This window comes from Bubalus bubalis, chromosome 20 (assembly GCF_019923935.1).
Source record: "Bubalus bubalis isolate 160015118507 breed Murrah chromosome 20, NDDB_SH_1, whole genome shotgun sequence".
Lineage (NCBI taxonomy): Eukaryota > Metazoa > Chordata > Mammalia > Artiodactyla > Bovidae > Bubalus > Bubalus bubalis.
In genome coordinates this window covers 39,528,719-39,552,379 of record NC_059176.1, presented here as the reverse complement: position 1 = coordinate 39,552,379, position 23,661 = coordinate 39,528,719, and the positions used below count along the sequence as shown (strand labels likewise).

Sequence of the window (23,661 nt, the reverse complement as noted above, 5' to 3'; positions counted from 1 at the left end):
ATATTTACATAGAATCCCAGGACAGCTATGACAGTGGAGGGGAAGGCATCCAGATCAGGAAGAGCATCCTCTGGATGTTAGACAATAATGAGGATGGGGGACGTTTAATTCTTTTTTATTTTATTAAAATTTTTTTTGTTATTTATTTACTTATTTTGGCTGGTACCACAGGCATGTGGGATCTTAGTTCTCCAGCCAGGGGTCAGACTTGTGCCTGCTGCTTTGGAAGGGCTGAGTCCTAACTGCTGAACCTCCAGGGAAATCCATTGATTTTATTTTTTGGCCACTTGTGCAGCATGTGGGATCTTAATTCCTCAACCAGGGACTGAACCCACACAGTCTGAGGTAGAATCACGGATTCTTAACTACTGGATCATCGTGGGAGTTCCTGAAATTTATTTCTGATGCTAGTGATTTTGGTGAATTGAGAGCTAACAGTGAGAATTCAATATTTGTACTCAGTTCTCAGAACTTCAGTTATATGCACTAGTAATATTTTTACATGCCTTTATTTGTAGGCAATAAACAAACAAATAAATTTGCTGTGGTTTTTCAGTCTCTAAGTCATGTCTGACCCTTTGCAACCACATGAACTGCAGCTCGTCAGACTTCCATGTCCTACACTACCTCCCAGAGTTTGCTCAAACTCTTGTCCATTGAGTCAGTGATGCCATCCAGCCATCTCATCCTCTGTCCTCCCCTTTTCCTCTTTCAATCTTTCCCAGTATCAGGGTCTTTTCTAATGTGTCGGCTCTTCACACCAGATGGCCAAAATATTGGAGCTTCAGCTTCAGCATTGGTCCTTCCAATGAACATTCATGGTTGATTTCCTTTAGGGTTGACTGGTTTGATCTCCTTGCAGTCCAAGGGACTCTCAAGAGTCTTTTCCAGCATCACAGTTCAAAAGCATCAATTCTTCAGCACTCAGCCTTCTTTATGGTCCAACTCTCACATCCATGCATGACTACTGGAAAAACCATAGCTTTGACTATACTGATGATTGTTGCCAAAGTGCTGTCTTTGCTTTTAAATATGCTGTCTAGGTTTGTCATACTTTTCCTTCCAAGGAGCAAGCATCTTTTAATTTCATGGCTGTAGTCACCATCTGCAGTGATTTTGGAGCCCAAGAAAAGAAAATCTGTCACTGCTTCCACTTTTCCCCCTTGTATTTGCTGTGAAACAATGGGACCAGATGCCATGATCTTAATATTTTGAATGTTGAGTTTCAAGCTAGCTTTTTTACTTTCCCCTTTCACCCTTATCAAGAGGCTCTTTAGTTCCTCTTCACTTTCTGCCATTAGAATGGTATCATCTGCATATCTGAGGCTGTCAATACTTCTCCCCCAATCTTGATTCCAGCTTGTGATTCATCCAACCCACCATTTCGCATGATGCACTCTGCATAGAAGTTAAATAAGCAGGGTGACAATACACAGCCTTGTTGTGCCCCTTTCCCAATTTACAACCAGTCAGTTCTTTCATGTCCAGTTGTAACTGTTGCTTCTTGACCCACATAGTTTTCTCAGGAGACAGGTAAGGTGGTCCGGTAGTCTCATCTCTTGAAGAATTTTCCACAGTTTACTGTGATCAACACAATCAAGGTCTTCAGCATAGTCAATGAAGCAGAAGTAGATGTTTTTCTGAAATTCTCTTGCTTTCTCCATGATCCAGTGAATGTTGGTAATTTGATCTCTGGTTCGTCTGTCCTTTCTAAATCCAGCTTGTACATCTGGAAGTTCTTGGTTCATGTACTGCTGAAGCCTAGCTTGAAGGAATTTGAGCATAACCCAGCTAGCAGGTGAAGTGAACACAATTATATGATAGTTTGAACATTCTTTGGCATTGTCCTTCTTTGGGATTGGAATGCAAACAGATCTTTTCCGGTCCTGTGACTACTGCTGAGTTTTTCAAATTTGCTGACGTATTGAGTGTAGCACTTTAACAGCATCATCTTTTTAGGATTTTAAATAGCTCATCTATTTTAAATAGATCGCCTCCACTAGCTTCATTCATAGTAATGGTTCCTAAGGCCCACTTGACGTCACACTCCAGGATGTCTGGCTCTAGGTGAGTGAGCACATCATCATGATTATCTGGGTCATTAAGACATTTTTTGTATAGTTCTCCTGTGTATTCTTGCCACTTTTTCTTAATCTCTTCTGCTTCTGTTAGGTCCTTATTGTTTCTGTCCTTTATCATGCCCAAGCTTGCATGAAATATTTCCTTGATATCTCCAGTTTTATTGAACAGATCTTTAGTCTTTCCCATTCTATTGTTTTCCTCTATTTCTTTACCTTCTTGAATGGGTAAAGAAGGTGTGGTATATATACACAATGGAATATTACTTAGCCGTAAAAAGGAACATATTTGAGTCAGTTCTAATGAGGTGGATGAACCTAGAACCTATTATACAGAGTGATGTGAGTCAGAAAGAGAAAGATTCTAACCCATATATACGGAATCTAGAAAAATGGTACTGAAGAATGTATTTACAGGGCAACAATGGAGAAACAGACATGGAGAATAGACTTACGGACATGGGAAGAGGGGAGGAGAGGGTGAGATGTATGGAAAGAGTAACATGGAAACTTATATTACCATATTTAAAATAGATAGCCAACAGGAATTTGCTGTATGGCTCAGGAAACTCAAACAGGGGCTTTGTATCAACCTAGAGGGGTGGGATGGGGAAGGAGATGGGAGGGAGTTTCAAAAGGGAGGGGATATATGTGTACCTATGGCTGATTCATGTTGAAGTTTGACAGAAAACAGCAAAATTCTGTAAAGCAATTATCCTTCAATAAAAAATAAATTAATTTTTTTTAAAAAGAGAAGGCCTTCTTATCTCTCCTTGCTATTCCCTGTAACTTTGCATTCACTTGGGTATATCTTTCTTTCCCTTCTCCTTTGCTTCTCTTCTTTTCTGTTATTTTTAAGGCCTCCTCAGACAACCATTTTGCCTTCTTGAATTTCTTTTTCTTTGGGATGTGTTTGGTCACTGCCTCTTGTACAATATTAGGAACCTCGATCCATAGTTCTTCAGGCACTTTGTCTAACAGACTGAATCCCTTGAATCTATTTGTCACCTCCACTGTATAATCATAATGGATTTTATTTAGATCATAGCTAAATGGCCTAGTGGCTTTCCCTACTTTCTTCAATTTAAGACTGAATTTTGCAAAAAGTAGCTCACGATCTGAGTCACAGTCATCTCCAGGTCTCGTTTTGCTGACTGTATAGCGCTTCTAAATCTTCAGCTGCAAAGAACATAGTTTGATTTCAGTATTTACCATTTGGTGAAGTCCATGCATAAGGTCTTCTCTTGGATTGTTGGAAAAGGGTATTTGCTACAACCAGTTTGTTCTCTTGACAAAACTCTGTTAGCCTTTAAGGCCAAACTTGCCTGTTACTCTGAGTATCCCTTGACTACCTACTTTTGCATTCAAATCCCCTATAATGAAAAAGATATATATATATATATATATATAGGTGTTAATTCTACAAGGTGTTGTAGATCTTCATAGAACTGGTCAGTTTTAGCTTCTTCGGCATCAGTGGTTGGGGCATAGACTTGAATTACTGTGATGTTGAATGGTTAACCTTGGAAACAAACTGAGTTCATTTTGTCATTTTTGAGTCTGCACCCAAATACTGCATTTCGGACTCTTTTGTTGACTGTGAGATCTACTCCATTTCTTCTAAGGGATTCTTGCCCATAGTGCTAAGCTGCTGCTAAGTCACTTCAGGCGTGTCCGACTCTGTGCGACCCCATAGACAGCAGCCCACCAGGCTCCCCCGTCCTTGGAATTCTCCAGGCAAGAACACTGGAGTGGGTTGCCATTTCCCTCTCCAATGTATGAAACTGAAAAGTGAAAGTGAAGTCACTCAGTCGTGTCTGACCCTCAGCGACCCCACGGACTGCAGCCTTCCAGCCTCCTCCGTCCATGGGATTTTCCAGGCAAGAGTACTAGAGTGGGGTGCCATTGCCACCCCACTAATAGCTAATGCTCATCTAAATTAAATTCGCCCATTCTCATCCATTGTAGTTCACTGATTCCTAAGATATCGATGTTCACTCTTGCCATCTCCTGCTTGACCATCTCCAGTTTATCTTGATTCATGGATCTAACATTCCAGATTCCTATGCAATATTGTTCTTTACAGCATTGGACTTTACTTTAACAACCAAACACATCCATAACTGAGTGTTATTTCCGATTTGGCCCAGCACTTCAGTCTTTCTGGAGCTATTCGTAGATGCCTTCTGCTTTCCCAGTAGCATATTGGACACCTTCTGATGTTGGGGGCTCATCTCCTGATGTCATATCTCTTTGCCTTTTCATACTGTTCATAGGGTTCTCATGGCAAGAATACTTGGGTGGTTTTCCATTCCTTGCACCAGGGGACCACGTTTTGTCAGAACTTTTCCCTATGACTTGTCCGTCTTGGGTGGCCCTGCACAGCAGGGCTCATAGCTTCATTGAGTTATGCAAGTCCCTTCACCACGACAAGACTATGATCCATAAAAAATAAATGGATACAAATAAATAAAAACATTAAAATCTGATGTCCAAACCACATCCTAGAACAGTTTTATCAGCACCTCTGATGGAGGCACCCAGGCATTAGCATTCACTTGGAGTCCTAGATCTCAGTGCACAGCCAGATTAAGAACCAAGGCTTCTCAACCTTGAAAATGATGCCTGGGAATCTTGTTCAAATGCAGACTGTGATTCAGCAGGTTACACTGGGGCCTGGGATCTACATTTTCCAAAAAAGCTCCCGGGTGCTTCTGATGCTTCCTGTTCTCAGACCACAGGGCTCAGTCATTTAGGAAGTCCCTTCAGGCTCAGATGATCTAATGAGCTCATTCCCTTCCTTCTAAGGACTGACTGTGAAACCTCTCTCATGATGGGCCACCAGCCCACCAACCAGGCCCACCAGGTTTTTCCATCCCTCTGCACCTCCCCAGTGAAGTAGGTTATGCCAGAGTGTCCTCAGAGGCCCTGCATCACAGTGGGACAGACATGGGCTGAAAGGCCGAGTCTCCACCTCCCCCATGGCAGGGACCAGGCCAGGGCAGGGACCAGACAGGGCCAAGGGGAGGCTTGGCCAGCATTCATTCTCAGGCTGCTGTAATAATGTACTGCCACTGATGGGCTTCAACAATAGAAATTTGCTGTGCACAGTTCTGCAGATGAGAAGCCCAAAATCAGGTATTGGCAGGGCTGGTTCTTTCCGGGGACTGTGAAGGGAGAAATCTGCTCCAGGTCTCTCTCCGGGGCTGGCAAATGGCCGTCCTCCCTGTGTCTCATCACATCATCTTCCCTCTGTGTGTGTTTGTGTCCAAATTTTCCCCTTTTATAAGAACACCAGTCATCCTAGATAAGGGTCCCCCCTACTGACCTCATTTTGACTTCAACATATGATTTTAGGGGAACATGATGTAACCCACAACAGCTTGTTATATAAGAAGTGAGCGCCAAGTTACAAGATCATTTGAGTTTTCAAGAGGAGCCAGAAGTCTGGACTTACATGTGAAATCTTCTGATTTTTTAATGTAGGCAATGTCTTCGATTTTAGAGCAAACTGTGGGGACCTCATGCTCTACATCTATGCCTGGGCTGCTCACCTTCCCTCCCGTAGAAACGGTGCCCCAGAACAGGCTGCAGCACCCTCCAGCACCTCCCTGCTGCCCTTGCAGTCTGCCTCCCAGCTCTCAGCTTGCCCTGCTCCCCCACCACAGCTACAAGATTCCCTCCTCTTACCCTCCTCTCCCTTCTTTTCCTTCCCTTTGTTTCCCTGCCTTTTAAGCCACCAGATTTGTGCTTTTGCAGTTCCCTCTGTCTGAAATGCTCTCCCGGCAAACGAAGTTTTAAGCTTCAGCTCAGGGGGTCATCATTTCTCCGAAGCCTTCCTGGACTGCCCCTGACGCCATCCTTCCTTCCTGCTCCTGAACCTCTTAGAACTGCCCCCATGCCCCGCTTCTATCATTGTGCCAGCTTCAGGGCACTTAGACTTGCTTGCTGCTCTGTCTTCCCCTTTCCCCTCTATTCTGTGGCACCACGGGAGTTGGGAACCAGCCTCACTCATCAGCTCCTAGGAGGTTCAGGCAATCACAGATGCAATTTCTGGCTCTGCCTGGCTTCAGCGACCTGGAACAAGTCACCCAGCCTCTCACCCTCAGTTTTAAAATCTATAAAATGGGTATAACAAAACCCACAGCGTTATTTTGAGAATTTCAGAACCTGGTACATAACAGGCACTTTAATAAATATTTGATAAATGAGTGAAACAATCACTCTAAGGAGAAGCCCTCAGAGCTCCCACTGGGGCTGATGAAATGCTAGGAGTGAGTTGAGTATAGATTCTAGCGGCCAACAACTGTTCCATCTTTTGTTTTCACATAGTTTCATCTTTTGATTTTCATATTAATTCATTTTCCATTTTACAGCAGGCATGGTTGGTATTCTCACTGTCATTTTACGGAGGAAACTGAGGTTCATAGCGTTGTGTCACTCCGTGTTGCACAGCCACTCAGTGGCTAAAGCCCTGGTCGACAGACATACAGATCTACTGCACCTGTTTCTCCTGGTCCTGGTTTTAGGCAGAGTTGTTCTCATCAGCGGTCATGTGGTCAGACATCCCAGGCTGCAGAGAGTGCCACACGCCCAAGACCCCTGGGGCTGGTGGGCCAGGACAAGGGCTGCAGCCTGCTCCACTGCTTGACCTGGGCCCAGACACCCCTCTCTGGGCCTCTAGGTCCCCATCTGTGCAATAAACCAGCTAGCCCACCTGGGTTCACCTCTCAGATCTATCTTAGCTAGCTCATTGACCTTGAACATGGTGCTTCATTTCCTGTGCTTCAGTTCTCTCATCTATAAATCAGAACCTCTCACAGGACAGTGGCAAAAACATGAATGGCCATGAAGCACTTACTACAGTGCCTGGCCCATAGTAAACGCTCAGTAAATATTAGCTACTTGTCTTTGTTCTATTGTGGGTCTCCACGATCCCCAGCACCTCTTCAGCCCTGGCGCTGCCTGCTCTCTGACTCCCAGTCCACTGCTCCTTCCACTCCATTAACCTAGAAGAAACCCACCCAGCAGAGCAAGGCCAGCCCCACCCCCAGTCTTCCCCAAGAATCCAGCTCTTCTTTGTCCTGTTCTGCTGACTCCCAGATTGTCCTGGCTGAGCAGCCCCAGCCCCCACTAAGAACGCTGTCCTGAAGACCCCCACTGGGACCCTGTCAGAGTCCCCGGCTTTGGGGGGCTGAACTCTGACCTCCATTCTTCCAGCATGAATTCGGCCTGCCTAAGGGCATGAGGCTGGGCCAGCAGGGCCCCTGGGAGGCTAAGGCTCTGGCATGACTCCAGGCAAAAGTAGCAAAGCTCAGCAGAAATATCCCGACAGGGATGCAGGTCAGTGGCCTGGGAGGAGCTGGCAACAAGGGGTCTGCAAAGGCAAGGGCTGCCAGCCAGAGAACAAAAGGGTCTTGGAGAGAAGGCCCAGCCCCGGCCCCTGAGAAATCTACACCAGAGAGGAAAGGCCAGGAATTGGCCATAGAGCATAGCAAACTTCAGGCTGCTGATGACGCCTACTTTTAACTTGGACTCTGGGATCCCTGGATTCTAAAGTGAGGCCATCTGCCTCTGAGGGAGAGAGACCCGTTTCCTGTTGGAGCTGTAAGGGGCTCAGAGCGCTGCTTGGCTCCAGCCCTTTGCCTCTGCTGTTTCTGCTGTCTTTCCCCCTTGTCTGCCTGTCGAAATCCTCTTCACTCTTCAGAGCCCTGCTTCAGCTTAATGCCACCTTCTCAGGGAAGTTCAGATGCCCTAGAAGTGAGATGTCCTCACCTGGGCTCCCAAAGTGCCTCCCCTCCCTGCTTCAGAGCACTTCCCACATTGTCTCAAACTTTCTTGGGTGCTTTTATCTTCCCTACCAGGCTGTGAGTTCTGGAACCATGTCTCTTCACCTCTGAACCCTGTGCCTGGTCCACAGTACTCTCTCCAGAAAGGCTGAGTGAATGAATCTACCAATGGGTCTTATGTTCCAAAAGAGTCTTTTTGCTCCAGAGATTCGAAGATCAAAACAAAAAGAGGCCCCTGACTGTAAACACGTGTGTGTGAGCATGCAACATTTACACAGGAATTACCTGTGTATTCCCAGGAATTACCCTGGGAATTTGTTAGAATCGCATAAATGAAGAATTGACCAGCAGGGTGTAGCTGTGCTCAGCCAAGAAGTCACCTTTGTCTACCTGCCAGTGCCAGTTGAATCTCCTTCAACTAAGGAGTAAGGAGCCAGAGTTTGACCCCCTTTCTCGGCCACCCGGGCAGGGCACTGCCCTCTTCCCAGACCATTTGTCACCAGAATTCCATTTGGAATTCCAGGCCCCTGTCCCCTGGCCTCCCACTATCCCCAGCAGAGATGCACCCTGAAGCCTGAAATTCAAATATTGTGAGCCATCTTAACCCACACCTTCATCTCTTGCCAGGCTGTCTCTCTACCCCAGAGCCCTCACACTATGGCAAACTGAATTCTTCATCCTAGAGGCCTTCCCAAATGCTCCCTCTTGTTGCTTTATGGAATTCCACTTCCTAATGGTTCCATCTGCGCATCCCCATGAACCTCAAAGCTTTTATATCATCCAAGGTGGAGGTCAACATCCTTCCCATGAAAATCATCTACCACAGTCTGCGTTGGGGTTCTCACCTTCCATGCCACACAGATGTAAAAACCCCACACAGATGTGTCCTTCTTCAGTCACCTGACCCTACTGATTTACCTTCCTAAATATTTCTCAATTTCCTCCCTTCTCAGGCTTGAGCCCTCTTTATCTCCTGCCTGGATGGTTATAGTAAACTCCTCATTGGCTTCCACGCATTAGCTCTCAATCTCCGTCGACTCATCCTCCATACAGGTCACCAGTGGGATCTGTTTAAAATGCAATCTGATCAAGTCACTTTTTCCTTAAAAATCTTCCATGGCTCCCATTGCTTTCAGTGGAATTGATCACAGTGGGTTTAGCGCCACACCAGTCCTGCAGGATATTTCATAGACATAAGATTCAGGAAATGCTGTACACAATGCCCCTCTTTAAGATTCATAATGTACATTAGCATCTTATGGATAGCTTCAGGACTTCCCCGATGGTTAAGAATCCACCTGCCAATGCAGGGAACAAAGGTTCAATCCCTGTTCTGGGAAGATTCCACATGCCATGGAGCAACTAAGCCTGTGCACCACAGCTACTGAAGCCCTCGTGCCCTAGAGCCCATGCTTTGCAATAAGAGAGTAGCCCCCACTCACCACAACTAGAGAAAGCCCACAAGCAGCAACGAACACTCACTACAGCCAAAAATAAATAAAAATTTAAAAGATGGCTTCATCATCCTAAACTCCAGCATCTTGCTCTCTGACCATGCCCACCTTCTTGCTGTCCCCCAGTACACATGTTCTTCAGCTTCACAGGACATCCAGAACTCAAGCCCTTCCATTTCTCTCTGCCCCAGTCCTGTCAGACCTCACTGGAACCCTGCCTCATGCCCAGCATCACTTTTGTGCAGCCTGAGTCACCTCCCCCATTTTCAGTAGGGGCTCTTCTAAGTTTGCAGAAGACCATCTCCTACTTATGGGGCGAGGAGAGAACTTAGGAACTCCCTTCATGTCTGGCTCCCTTTCCTCCTGCCTCCCCCTGAAGGCAGCATCTCCACCTACATTCTGCATCTAGTCCTCTCTCCCCTTTACCACCTGTATCTATCTTCTTTCTCCTATATCTCCTACCTTTGCTTTAGTCTCTACCTTCAGCCTATAAATATCAAACTCCTCCATCCACATGCAAATGAACCCCCCAGTAGTCCTTTGAATGCCGCCTCCTCTCCTAACTGCTAAGCCCTCTCTCCCCTCCCCCGTACAGCCTTGCTTTTTTAAAGAAGAGTCTACCTTCTCCACTTCCATTTCACTCTTTCCATTCCAGACTCAACCCACTGCAGCCTTTCAGACTCCACCATCTTCTGAAACTGCTCTGGTCGCAGTCGCCTAGAGTTACCTGACTCATGGTGTTCACTGCCTTGCCTTCACGATCCTTCCTGGAGCAGCTGGCACTGATGGGCCATCCCTTCTTTTGTACACAGCTGTGTCCTAGCTGGTAGGACATGAGCCCCTGTTTTTCCTCCCGCTTGACTCTGCCCTGCTCACCTGCCCCCTGCACGCTGAGAGTCTCCAAGCTCCATCTTGGTCGTCTGCTCTTTTCTATGTGTGCCCTGTCCCTGGGCATCTCATCCACACTCATGTCTTCAACTGCCCCCCAGCATGCGACCACCCACACCCCTGTCCTCATCTCAGACCTCTCTCTGGAACTCTGGGACCACACTGCCCACTGTCTGCTGGGTCCTGGATGCGCCAGACAACTCACAACCAACACATCCTGAGAAGGACTCATCTCCTGCTGCTCCCCCAGCAGCAAATGAGACCATCCAGTGCACAACCCAGACACTAGGGTCACCCTGGTCCCTTCCTTCCACTTCTCCTTCCCTCCCAGGCATAGCCGGTCATACAGTATGGCAGAGCCAAACTGACCGTACAGAGGAGAAAACTTGCCAAACACAGTTCCAGCGGCCCTACCCTGACTTACTGAATCCAAAGCTCCCAGGCTGGGCCTGGGAATCTGAGTTCCTAGAAAGCCCCTCCAGCCTGCTGGGATGCTGGGTCAAGTCCCAGATTGGCATTTAGGAACCACTGTTCTCTGATTTGTCCCCTGCCAATCTCCACTGCCAAAAGCACCTCTGCTTGCCCCATCTGATCCATCTTCCACACTGAAGCTAAAATGCCATAGGACTATGGCTCACCTCTCCTAAAACCCTTCTATATGCCCCCTCCAAGAACCCTACTTCATAGCCATGCACATTTGGTGGAGTGACTTCTGCTCACCTCCTATATCACCTTTAGCCTCACTCCCCTCTCCTCAGATGATGCACTCCAGCTGCCCCAAAGGATAATTAGTCCTCAAACCCACAGCCCTGTTCTACAGCTCCTGGCTTTGCACACATTGCTTTTTCTAATCAGACCTCCTCACTCCCTCAGCCCCTCTGGATTGACTCTATAGGCTCAACACACACTGGGCTAAAAGCCTGCCCCTTAGGCACTGTTAGCCCACACGGGACAACAGATTTCCTAGGATTTTCCCCCTGGGTAAATGGTGGGCCCTTAAGACAGAGCCTGGACTTTGATTGGTCACCATCCCCAGAGCTGAACTCAGCAAGATTAATGGATGGAAGAGTAAAATAAGAGAAGGAATGGGGGAGAGCAGAGAGGCCCAGAGAAGTCGGGGTGATTCTGCCTATCTGTCCTTCGGCCCAGGCCACCAACTGACCTCTCCTTAGCAGGGACTCTGCTCTGGATTCTCAGGCTGGGTTCTCAGAAATACCACCCTCGTGGGGTTTGTGCTGCCCCCCAGGCTCTGACATTCCCCTAGTAGCCAGGTCAGAGAGGGAGCTGCATTCCCCCCTCTATGTGCCCTCTGATAAGGTTTGGGGCATCTAAGAAGTCTTAGCTCCTCCTGTCTGCCCTGGCCACCTCTGAACTTCATTAACAAGGACAGTGGGTTCACAGGACCCCAGGACCAGCTTGCACTCTGAACTAGAGGTCCCCTCCTCTTCCTGGACCCTCTCCCACCCTCGCTAAGTGCCTGGGCAATGCACCACGACTCCCCATCCTGTCTCTTTTCCTTTCCCCCTCTTTGCCCACTCAGTGCCTTTGCTGCAATAACTGCCAGTCACTTCAAGGCTTTCCCTTGGCTTTGACTCCCAACTTTACTTCCCTCCACTGTCCTGCTTCAACCCCTCCCCAGCCTGGTCTGAAGATGGCGGAGGCCATGTTGGAGAGGAGAGCTGGATGGGGGCAGAGGTCTGCGTTAGTTGGATGGCACCTCCACTTTGCCCCCTCACTGTGCAGACACCAGACCCTCCATAAAGTGGGCTTGATTCTGTGGCAGCCCTAGCCTCTGCCTCCCACACTCAGGATCAGGTACATAATTTGTGGATCCGGTGCAACATGAAAATACAGGACCCCTTGCCCAAAAGTGGTTAATAATTTCAAGATGGCAGTAGGAGAGCACTGAACCAAACGCCAGGCCCTCCTAAATGCATGGCTCTGTGGACTACACAGAGGCCCTTCCCACACCCTTTCCCAGCTGGGGACAACCCCTCTCCCCTCTCCTGTCCTCAGCTGCTTTCTAGGGCAGCTCCTCAGGGCCTGAGAGCAGGATCCCAGCCCCAGGCACCCGCAGAGGTCCAGAGCCCTGTTCAGCAGGCACTCAATTCCTGCAGTCCCTCTGGGGATCTTCACCCCCACACTACCTCTGGGCTGCAGGGTACATACACCCTCCTCAGATCAATGCTTATTGACTGAGCCCCACCTGGCTAAGCCTGTGGAAGAGAGGACAAGTTGACAAAGGCTCAATCACTGCCCTCCAGGAGTTCAGTTTAATAGCAGGATTAAACCTTAAACAAGAGCAGGACCAAACACAGAATTCAGTGGGTTCAGAGAAAAATCATCATATTTGATTAGGAAGCTGAATTTCAAGAGAGATGGCATAAAGGTGGACTTCCATGAGTGGGCAAGATTTTATTTACCCGAGGAGGAAAAGGGCTTTCCCCTACGGTTGCACAGCAGGCACGTTAGAGGTGGGAAGATGCCTGGCAGGTCCCAGAATCCTGGGTTGTGCAGTTTGCCGAGGCATTCTGAGGGCAGAAGTGTGGGAAGAGACTGGAAGGGAATTATAGGGTCTGCGTGCAAAGCTCTAAGAGCTGTGGTGAAATGTTTGTACTTTCGTAGCGGAGGCACTGAGGGGGCGTTAGGTTTGGGCCATATTTCGGATTAAAGGGAGAAAAGAGGCGATTTCCTCCACTTGGCCCTCCCAGCCTGCCGGCAAGTGCAAAGTCTCACTTTTCTGCAAGACAGGCCGCTGATATCCAGGGTTCTGGAGTTTATTCAGTCCACCCTTCTCTGAGCTACCCACAGGGTGCAGCGGCCTGGGCTCCCTCCCGCCACACCAACGCGGAGGACCCACAATCTCGCGCGATTCTGGGTTCCGCGCAGCAGTGCGGGGCGGTTGTTGGAGTGGTTTGAGGCTTTTCCGCCACTTCCTTCCGTGGTCCTGCTCATGGTGGTGGTGGTGGTGCTGAAGTTAGGTGGGTTGGTGGTGGTTGCGGAATAGGATCCAGGACTGGGAGTGGAGGCGACCTACTGGGCGCATCCAGAAGGCATGCCTGGGAGTGGGGACAGGGTGGCTGTCATCCCCTGGTGGACCTGCTGCTGCTGCTGCTAAGTCGCTTCAGTCGTGTCCGACTCTGTGCGACCCCATAGACGGCAGCCCACCAGGCTCCACCGTCCCTGGGATTCTCCAGGCAAGAACACTGGAGTGGGTTGCCATTTCCTTCTCCAATGCAGGAAAGTGAAAAGTGAAAGGGAAGTCGCTCAGTCGTGTCCGACTCTTGGCGACCCCATGGACTGCAGCCCACCAGGCTCCTCCGTCCATGGGATTTTCCAGGCAAGAGTGCTGGAGTGGGGTGCCATTGCCTTCTCCGCCTGGTGGACCTACTACCCACTTATTTTAACTTTCTATTATGTATATTCTCAAACATATACGAAAGTAGCGAGAGTGGTATAATGATTTCGCCAAGCCCAACCGCCAAGCTTCAACGATTTTCTCCTCTTGGCCAATTTTGTTACATCTAACCCTCTCCCACCACCCACTTTAAAGAAGGATGTGGGTGGCCTGGGGGTGGCAGAGACGCCCCCCACCCAGAGTTGTAGGAGAGCTGGTACCAAGCTTGCACCCCCGGCGAATGGACCGCCGAGAGGCAGAGCGCGGGCACAGTAGGGCTGGGAGAGGGGCTCACGCTGGGTAGGGGCCGCGGGGGGTGGGGGCGGGGCTAGCGGGGCGGGGCTTGGAGCGGCGAGGGGGTTGGGGGCGCTCTCCCGGTGACTCAAGGCGCGTGGGGCTGGGCGCAGAGCTGCAGTCTCCGCCTTTGCAGCTTGGAGTGTGCCCGCTGCGCCGCAGCTGTCCGTGCCTGCCGCCGCCTTCCCGCCGCCGCCACCGCTGCCACCATGCCCAACTTCGCCGGCACCTGGAAGATGCGCAGCAGCGAGAATTTCGACGAGCTGCTCAAGGCGCTGGGTAAGCTGGCCCGGGCAGCGCGCCCCGACGGAGAGTAGCGGCCGAAGGTGCCCCGGGGCCAGCGGGGAGTCGGCTTTAGGGACCAACACCAGGCAGGAGGGAGTCCTGGGTGCCTTAGATCGGGGCGAATTCCAAGGAGCATCTCATCTAGAAGTGGCGAGGAGAGCCCGGGATCCACTCATTCAGCGAACATTTGCTGGATCCTTGGCGCTTTCCCCGACGGCTCGGTCTTTATCTCGCGCTAGATCGTCGCGAGGAGAGATTATTACTGAAATCCTGGGAGAGTCAGGGACTAAATTTGGGGACTCATTTTCAGACCAGGCCCTACCACGTGCTACCAAAGGAAAGCCATTTACCCTCTCTGAGCCTCAGTTTCTCATCTTGAAAATCAGGGCGAGAGCCAGGGGAGGAATGGTTCATTTGTAAGTCCCCCTTCTATAGTCAGAGGGTTTGGGAAATGCCGGGCCAGTTCTGGGACAATGGGCGGGTGACGAGACCCCGTGACCTGAACCCGGGTCTTCCCCGTTCTTCCCGGGGCAGGTGTGAACGCCATGCTGAGGAAAGTGGCCGTGGCGGCTGCGTCCAAGCCGCACGTGGAGATCCGCCAGGACGGGGACCAATTCTACATCAAGACGTCCACCACGGTGCGCACTACCGAGATCAACTTCAAGGTCGGAGAAGGCTTTGAGGAGGAGACCGTGGACGGACGCAAGTGCAGGGTGAGGTCCCAGAGTCTGGGCAGCCTTCCCGGATCCCTGCTCCCTACCCAGGAACCGTTGCAGCCAGATGAGACCCCCGTCTCCTTTTGCAGCCTGTGGCGCGCCTTCCTTGCAGGGCGTGTGCACCGGCTGTTTGCTCAGAAAATCTGTGCAACTCGTTGCCCTGGGCTCAGGAGAAAGTCCCACCCCAGCCCCTCCCAACCTCCTCCCTAAACTGCCTCCCGGGGTGCTAACCGCCGCGCTTAAAGCGCGGGCTTTGGGTTACACCGCGTTCCCTGCAGGCGTTTCTGCGGCATTTTGCAGCGATCCTCGAGCCAGTGCAGGCGGCTGGGGAGGAGGAGGAGGTGGCTGGGCTGCGTTGCCTGGCCGTGCGGCTGCCACGTTTCCTGTCGCAGGTGGAGCCGCAGCTCTTGCGTCCCGCCCTCCCAGGTCCCTGGGCCCTTGGGAATGCTCTGGATCCAGTTTCAGCAGTCTTGATGGCCCCGGTACCTCTCCTGCCCTCCCTCAGTTAGGTTCCTTAAAGGAAAAGACGAAACCTTTCCAAAAGCAAGGCAGATTCTGCCCGGAAAATGGACTGAGTGCCCTCTTTTAGTCCGCAGGGGCAAGAATTCTGTTTCTCTCCGTTTGTCGGTCCCAGGGATGAATCGGTGGACTGAAGCAAGAGGTTGTAAATCCCTTTTTTAGATGGGCAAAGTCGCATTCGGTTGGTCTCTGGAATAGAATGGAAGGTTGGCTACCCATGTATTTTGAGGACAGATGGAAAAACAATCGCTGATGCTACCACTTATTTTAAAAGTGACAAAATGTCTCCCTCCTCTCCCCTAAGGTTTGAAAAAAGAAAAACTCATAGCATTCCAGAGAGTGAGAAATTGTTTTTCACCTTTCCGGAGCCGTGCCTGTCTGATCTAGAGTGAGACTCTCTGGGCACTGGGTTTGGGAGGACATAGAGACACAGTCCCCCAGAAGCAATATTTGACCCCCAGAGTTGACACAGCCTGAAAATGATATCTGGGCTTGGAGCTGGCAAGATCCAAGCCCTCAGCCACTGCTCTGTTTGCAAAAACAAAAGAGCAGGACATCTCTTCAGCGTAGAGGGAAGGTCCGGGAGTCTAAGGTAAAAGGCCTGGCAATAGGCAGAACTCAGTTTGGGTACATCCAACAGTGAGTACTGCTGGAGACAGTAATTCTGATCAGAAATCAAAGGTTCACAGGACAGCCTGGGGAGCGGGGCTTTATCCATCCCCACCCTGCCTAGGGAACGTGTCCCATGTGTTAGCTAAAAAGCCAGTATGTGCGCATTCAGTACAGCCGCCTCGCCCAACTGTATAGCAATTTGCTTCATGCAGACGCCAGGGAAAACTACAGGGGAATCCCTTCTTTGCCTCCTACCTCCGACAACATGAAGACCCTTCAGATCTTAAAAAAAAATTTATTTTTTTTTCTAGAGACATGTAACCTGGGAAGTGGCAGTGTTTTTATTCTCAGAGTCAGAGAAACTCAGGATTATCAGAGCAGGCTGTGTACTGCATCTGCTGAGTGCAAACAGAAAGCGAGGCATTATCCCCAAATCCGTGCAAGGAACAGGTCCTGATTTGCTCACTAGATGTGGTCTCAAATATGGTGTCTTAACCGTTCTGAAATTTTGTATTTCTGTTGTGAAGCTTTTTGCCCTCAACAGCCAAATTGCTTGAAGGGGGAGCCCATTTTGACATAAATGAATCATTTTATGCTCTCAATTTTATTCCTGAAGATGTAAGGCATGCCTGAGGCTTTGCTGCTTCTCTATGTGTGTGTGTGTGTGTGTGTGTGTGTGTGTGTGTGTAATATAAGGTATATTTATACTCCCATAAAATCTGTGGTCAGCCCTCTGAATTTGGGCTTGATAAGGCACAGCAGAGAAGGTTCTGTGCGCTGCTGACAGGGACCATGTGTTGCTTCTCTGCACAGCAATTATTCTCCCGTGCTCATTGTTGTCTCTGCTCCCCGCTGCCAAGACTGTAATTAATGTCACTAATGGTTTTCCTGCCCGCAGAGCTTACCCACTTGGGAGAATGAGAACAAGATCCACTGCACACAAACTCTTCTGGAGGGGGACGGCCCCAAAACCTATTGGACCCGCGAGCTGGCCAACGACGAACTCATCCTGGTGAGTGAGACACCCCCCCAACACCCCCCAACCCTGAAAGGAGCTCGCAGGTTTCCAGCTGCTGCTCACAGCGGGGCCCCACCAACATCGTCCTTACTCGCCCATTCAGGGAGAGACACTCTATGCCCTGGCTTAAAATGTAAGTAGAAAAGCTCGAGATGATAGTTTAGGCCAAAGGAAATCACTGTTAGATGGTTGGCAGGAGAGCAGAGTGGCTCAGAGGGCAGAGTAGGGGCTAGAGACATGCTGCGCTGCCGGCCACTATCCAAACCCACACATCCCGCGGTGACCAGCTGACTTGCTTAAGCCAACCTCCCCTCCAGCTGGGCTCAGCGTGCGTGGGCTCTGCGAGGTCCCAGAGTTCACTCTGCAGAAGGGGTTTTCCTCACCTCACCATTCTCCACTTTGCTGCCTAGGAAAAATTTCAGAAATTTCAGTAGGCCTGCACTGGAAGTCTTTTTACCGCCACTCCCCCACCCCCCCACCCCCGGCCCCGGACTTACAGACTCCAATGGCTTTCCGGGAGACAGACAAGAAATGCTAATTTAAGACAGCCTGAGGGTTAACTGGAGAGGGTAATCAGGGAATCAGATTGAAGTATTTTAAACATCCCTGACCATGCAAAATATACCTGCTGAGGCCAAGTTAGAAACCTCTGTAGTTAAATCACACACCTCCTTCCCCTTTATTTAGGGGAGCAAAGGAAGTGGGGGGGGGGCAGGAGTGAAGGACAGCTCCCTGTTATGCTCCCTTTGTGTTTCAGAACAGACCAAGCTTTCCTGACAACAGCCTTCCCGCCCGCCTCTTCACTCTCCCCAACCACCCCCACCCCACCCCCACCCCCACACTAGAAAAGGGGAAAGCTGTTGTGGGTAACCAGGAAATGATATCCTTTGTTCTCCATCAGGCCTGCTGTTAACATCTCCCCTCTAAGACTGCCTGCTTGCCCCATCTTATTGAGCGCCACCCTGAAAAGTCGGGGAAGGAGGTGGCAAGGAACGCTAGGACAGGACTCACTGTGACCCGGGCCTGGCCCTTCCCTCCCCAAGCTGTAAAATGAGGGTTTGGACTGAAGCCTGGTTCCCCCCCACTCAGGTCCCTCTCAGCCCTGAAATTACATGTTTATTCTGTAGGAAGACCCTCAATTGAGCTGTTTCTGTTACTTCAGCGGAGGCTGCTTGATCTCACTCTTGCCTTCTTGTCCTTCCCTGAGATGATTTCCCAGACTTCCTCCTTTCACACAGAAAGGACTGGCTTCATTTGCAACCTGGTTAATGTTGTTTCCAGGGCAGGAATACATTGATGGGGTTGGGGGAGCAATTTGAGGCCGAGAGATGGAAATTTAAGAGAAAAAGGGACATATTCCTTGGGACCAGGGATAGCAAAGAGGGAGATGATTTTTAGAGTTCTTGAGGGTAGCTGAGGGTTAAGTAGGCTCAGTGTGCTCGGTGAGAAAGTGTGATTTTATTAATCTCTGTAGTATCTGAGCAGCCCGCACACTGGCTCGATTTCCCCCACTTCCAACTCCCCCACTACATCTCCACCCATGCTTCTCTCCCTGGCTCAGCAGATATATACATACATACGAGCCGAGGAACATTAATTCTTGGCATTTGGGATCTAAAATATGGGCTTTTGTTCCAAGGGTTATTATCATTAATAAATCCAAATGTAGGGAGATGCCGTCTCTATAAACAAGAGGCAATTTATTCTGGTTAACTTGAAATAAGCTCTCCCAGCAACCCTGGGCTGTAACTTGCCTTCTTTTGAAAACTGAGCGAAGTCCCTTAAACCACTCTGGAACACTATACGGAGAGTTTCTTTCAGAAACCTCTCATAGTAGTTTGTGGGCTGAGAAGGACATTTCAAACGTGGTTGGAAATGTAGCCATTTCTTCTTGTTTCGTGAAGCCATTTGATGGCCTGGGTGAGGTGTTGATCATTGCAGCACAGGTAGAGAGTCCAATCCCCAAACTTTGGCCTGCCATGGGACACTCCATGGCTTGAGAGCTGGAAGAGTTTTGGAAAACTGACATGGTTCTGAGAGGTCTGGACATTTGAGAGGTGAATTTCTACGGGAACCCCTACCTCACCCTCCCCCAGCACCCAGCATCGTCTGCTAATTCCTCACTAATGAGGAGAGGGAGGAAGACCGAGAAGGTGTCCAGAGCAGGCACAGCTGTGCCGGTACGATCATTTTTTAGCTCCCTATTTAGGCTGGTGATGAGCATTTGATTCCTTCATAATCACAAATGACTGGTATTTCCCTGAAACACACGTTAGAATAATGTCCCAGCTCATGTTCTCTGAGAGCATCTCATGAACAACTGAGTGACGCAGGGGAAGCTACAAGTATGTTCAAGCTCTTGTGTGCATGTGTGCTAAGTTGCTTCAGTCACGTCCAACCCTTTGTGACCCCATGGACTGTGTAGCCTGCCAGGCTCCTCTGTTGATGGGATTCTCCAGGCAAGAATACTGGAGTGGGTTGCCATGCCCTCCTCCAGGGGATCTTCCCAACCCAGGGATGGAACCTATGTCTCCAGTACTTCACTGCAAGAGGATTTTTTTTACCACTGAGCCACCGGGGAAGCCCATTCACGCTCTTAGTTCAGGGTTTTTAACCTAAGGCCCTTTTGACAATTTGAAACAATTTCAATTTTGACAAATTGAAAGATAGGGACTCTCCCACAGAAAAATGTATGTCTGCAAACAAACATATCTATGTCAGTCGACAGACTGGGGACATAACTGTTTGTTTGTCTTAAATTTTTTTTTTTAATATACATATTGCTTTTTCTGTCCCAGTTATCTGTGAGAGACCCAGGAGAGCAGGCCTGTGTGTAATTGCCAGTTTTTGGAAGAGTGGAGACAGCTTACTTACAGGGAAATCTGCCGGGGACCAGCCCCGGCTGATCCAGGGTATTCGAAGGAGAGACGGCTAGGCGAGGGTCAGGGAATAACTGCTTAATTACACTTTAATTAAGGATACAAAGAGTAATAGAATAAGGATAGCTCAGTGAGGAAATTCAGTGGAGAAAAGCGGCTGAAATAAGGATAGCTCAGTAGGAAAATTCAGTGGAGAAAAGAAGCTGAGTGGCTTGGTTTACGCGGAAAATCAATATAACCCGTGACACCAGGTTAGCTCTGACCACGGAGGCCGCAGGCGCCCTCTCGAATAGCGGAAGGTGCCCCACCTTAGACACCTTCTCGAGTGGGTCTTAGAAGCCCAGGCAAATAAATGGTCGCAGAGGACATCCGCGCTCCAGATGGACGCTCAGCTGGAATTTGGGAGAGAGAGTGACACGGGGAGACCAAGTTTCAGTGAACAAGGCCCGCACTTTATTTTCCAAAGTAGTTTTTATACCTTAAGTTATGCATAGAGGATAATGGGGGAAGGGGTAGAGTCATGCAGCAAGCCAGGCTTTTTTCCTGTAAACTTATCATATGCAAAAGTTCAGGTGATAGACATCATCTTCTGGCCCGGAGGCCTGTTAACATTTAAGAAACTTATCTTTCTCTAAAGGTGATTATTCCAAAGTCAGGCGCCAGCCTTTCAAAAAGCATTGAACAAAGCTGCATTTTACATTTCTATACACCCATTATATCAATCAATACACTGCCAAGGACACAGTAGGTAAGGAGTATGGAGACTTAGCAGCAAACATTGGCCCAACAAGTGAAAAACCCTTCACCAATACAATTTCTAATCAATCTTTTAACTACTCAAAGGAATCTGTGTTTAGGCAGTTTAGAACATCTCCTGCCTCTCACAATTGGGAGGCTCTGAACAATCACATGTGGCCGGAAAAACCCATTCAGGCAGGCTAGAGGATTTTCAAAGGAGTTTGTAGGTTGAAACACTGTCACATCCAAGAATTATTAACTGGAGCTGTAAGCTAACTCTCTTTTCAGAGAGAGGTAGTGGGGGACAGCCCCCCGTAAAGTCAGAGGTGTAGGTGAAAGCACAAAGCAGAAAGTAGGCAGACTCTGGTTTTGGGGGTAGATGCTCGAGAATTTCCAGGGGGACTCCTGAGGCTCGATCCCGCCTTTGCGTATGCCGAGCCTCCTTCCTCATGACCTTTGTCATGGGCGGAGTTCCTCGCGCTGGCTCCAGGCAGTGATAGAATTCCAGTTGAGCTATTACAGATCCTCACTCAATATGCAATATGCCGGCTCCCAGCAGATATCTTTTCAGAAGCCAGAAGAAAATAGTCCTCCATTTGTGAAATGATTTGTGCCCTCTCCACAGCAAACAAACAAACAAAGGGTCATAAAATTGTAGCTGAAAGAACCGGGATCATCTTGTTCAATTGCTCTCCTGCCCTCAACTCCCTGCCGCTCCATCTCTGAATTGTCCAAGAGACCAGAGCGGTGCCCCAGCTCACCTGGCTGTGAATTGCAGGCCTAGCTGTGGAGGCCTATGCCATGCTCTTGCAGCCAAGACCACGTTTCTAGCTCACAGGTTCCTTGAGTATCACTGACACCTGAGTATGTCAGCTGTCTCTCAGGATGGACAGCCACTTCCTAGAAGGCACTTATATACCCTTTCCAAGGATATCCCACCTGACTGTTCATTATTGGATCCCAGGGCTCAGTGGCCGGGGCCCATTGCTCTCTTGAAATCACTTGAAAAGAGACGGAACCACTTCAGAAATGTTCAGTATGACATACCACCACCCCCACTTCAGTTTAATTTAAAAAACCAAAGCCAGGAAACTTGCATTTTTTATGTCAGCACTCCCAGGTTCCAGAAGCAAAGGAAAACTGCACACAATATAATTCTATACCCGAGTTGCCTCTCTGCCAGTGCAGAACTCAAGGGAGGGGAAAAAAAAATCCTTGGCTCTGAGCATGAACACACAGCACAGGAAATTGAATGTCTGTTACAAAGAGTTTTTACCAGGGCAGTAAGTGGCCTTATTAGCGATATGCTTTAAACATTTTTGCACAGGCATCTGCACTGATTGGTTTTCCTTCCCTGCAGACGTTCGGCGCCGATGACGTGGTCTGCACGAGGATTTATGTTCGGGAATGAAGGCGGCCAGCTTGCTCCAGCTTTGGGGGTGGGATGCATGTTCCCCCAAGGAATGTCATAGCTCTGAGCCGCCAGTGGACCTCCTCTTCCCCGGTATTAACATTAGGTGATCCCGATGTCCCCCCAGTAATGCTGTAGTGTTTTCCCCCAAGGCTTTGTGCCTCTGTCTCCCTGGCGCTCCATAGTCTGGCATCTGTATGGTTTCATCAGTCATTAAACTGGGTGTACACACCTCAAGGCTTTCTCCTTGTTTGGACTGCCTCTTCAGTTTCCACAAAGGTCTTAGTGATCCTGCTGACCCGAGCTCTGCACTGGTCTGCGTAGGGGCTTTCGGCTTCCACCTGCTGCCCTGGTGCAGAGCTTGGAGCATACAGCAAGGGTGGCAAGCTGGGCTCCCTCTGAAAGGATTCACACTGAAGATCCAGGTGTGCTTAGACCTCACTATGCTGGTGTTTTGATTGAATTAGTTGATATATTAGTGGTTCCCAGCAGGAAAGGGAGGGCACATTCGAAAGGGTTAATTGAGGAGAGCTCAGAATGAAGGGACTATTTACACAGGCCTTTACATGGACGGGGTGAAGAGAACCAAGAAGGATGATAAGGTACTCAGAGACCAGCAGTAGGGAGCTGGTATACTCCCCTAGAGAGACGGACAGAGGGGTCATCAGACCACAAGAGCCTGGAAGAGAAACCACTACGTACAAGAGTTGTGGAGTACACAGAAGAATGTGGTCACTGCCAAAGCCCCAGTATGTGGGTAGAGGAGGGTTCAGAGGGTGGGGGAGAATCTCTGGCTTGGAACAAGGGGGTTAAATATACTGACTACCCAACTTTCAATCTCTGATCTAGTTATTCTGTCCACTGGCCAAACCCATCTGGAGTCTGGAGGGCAAAAGAGTGGGCAGGTGGTGGGGGCGGAGGAGGGTACTGCCCACAAGAGTTACCCTCCTAGGACATAGCCAAGAGGAGAATGGATCCCAACATGCAAAAGGACAATAATCCACAGTCACCAACTCTAACATTCGAAAAATCAAGAGAATTCATATGAAAATCTGCATTTCTATTTCCTTAGAAAAATGGGAAAAATCTGGCATCTCTTACAGGGCAACAGTTGGCTTAGCAACTTTCCCCCTTAAGTGGAACTTACAGTCTCTGCCTTCCCATGGGCTCCACCATTGCCTCTGCCCTCATTTGCATTGCTTGCCTGGCTTCTTGGGCATCTCTTCCTGACATCCTAGGCACAGGGGTTCTTGGCAAAGCCAGGCCAGAGTTGGCTGGGTGGGCATGGGTGAGGCCCAATTTAGATGACTGGTTTAAGGTGACCCTAAAGAGCTCACCCTGGGTGGCTCAGATGGGAAAGAATCTGCCGGCAATGCAGGAGACCCTGGGTTTGATCCCTGGGTGGAGAAGATACCCTGGAGAAGGAAATGACAACCCACTCCAGTATTCTTGCCTGGAGAATTCCATGGAAAGAGGAGTCTGATAGGTTACAGTCCACGGGATTGCAAAGAGTCGGACAGGACTGAACGACTTACTACTTTCACTTTCAAAGAGTTCACACCCCGACGGGCAGACACCTAAGG

General features: G+C 49.3%; 1 protein-coding gene across 1 annotated transcript; it reads left to right on the top strand.

Moving 5' to 3' along the window:
- The first annotated feature begins 13,985 nt into the window (after positions 1-13,985).
- On the top strand, positions 13,986-22,315 carry CRABP1 (cellular retinoic acid binding protein 1). Its single transcript, XM_006044382.3, has 4 exons — positions 13,986-14,179; positions 14,720-14,898; positions 16,931-17,044; positions 22,028-22,315. Exons 1-4 carry the CDS (start codon positions 14,110-14,112, stop codon positions 22,076-22,078), a joined length of 414 nt encoding a protein of 137 aa, XP_006044444.1. The 5' UTR covers positions 13,986-14,109; the 3' UTR covers positions 22,079-22,315.
- The last annotated feature ends 1,346 nt before the right edge of the window (positions 22,316-23,661 follow it).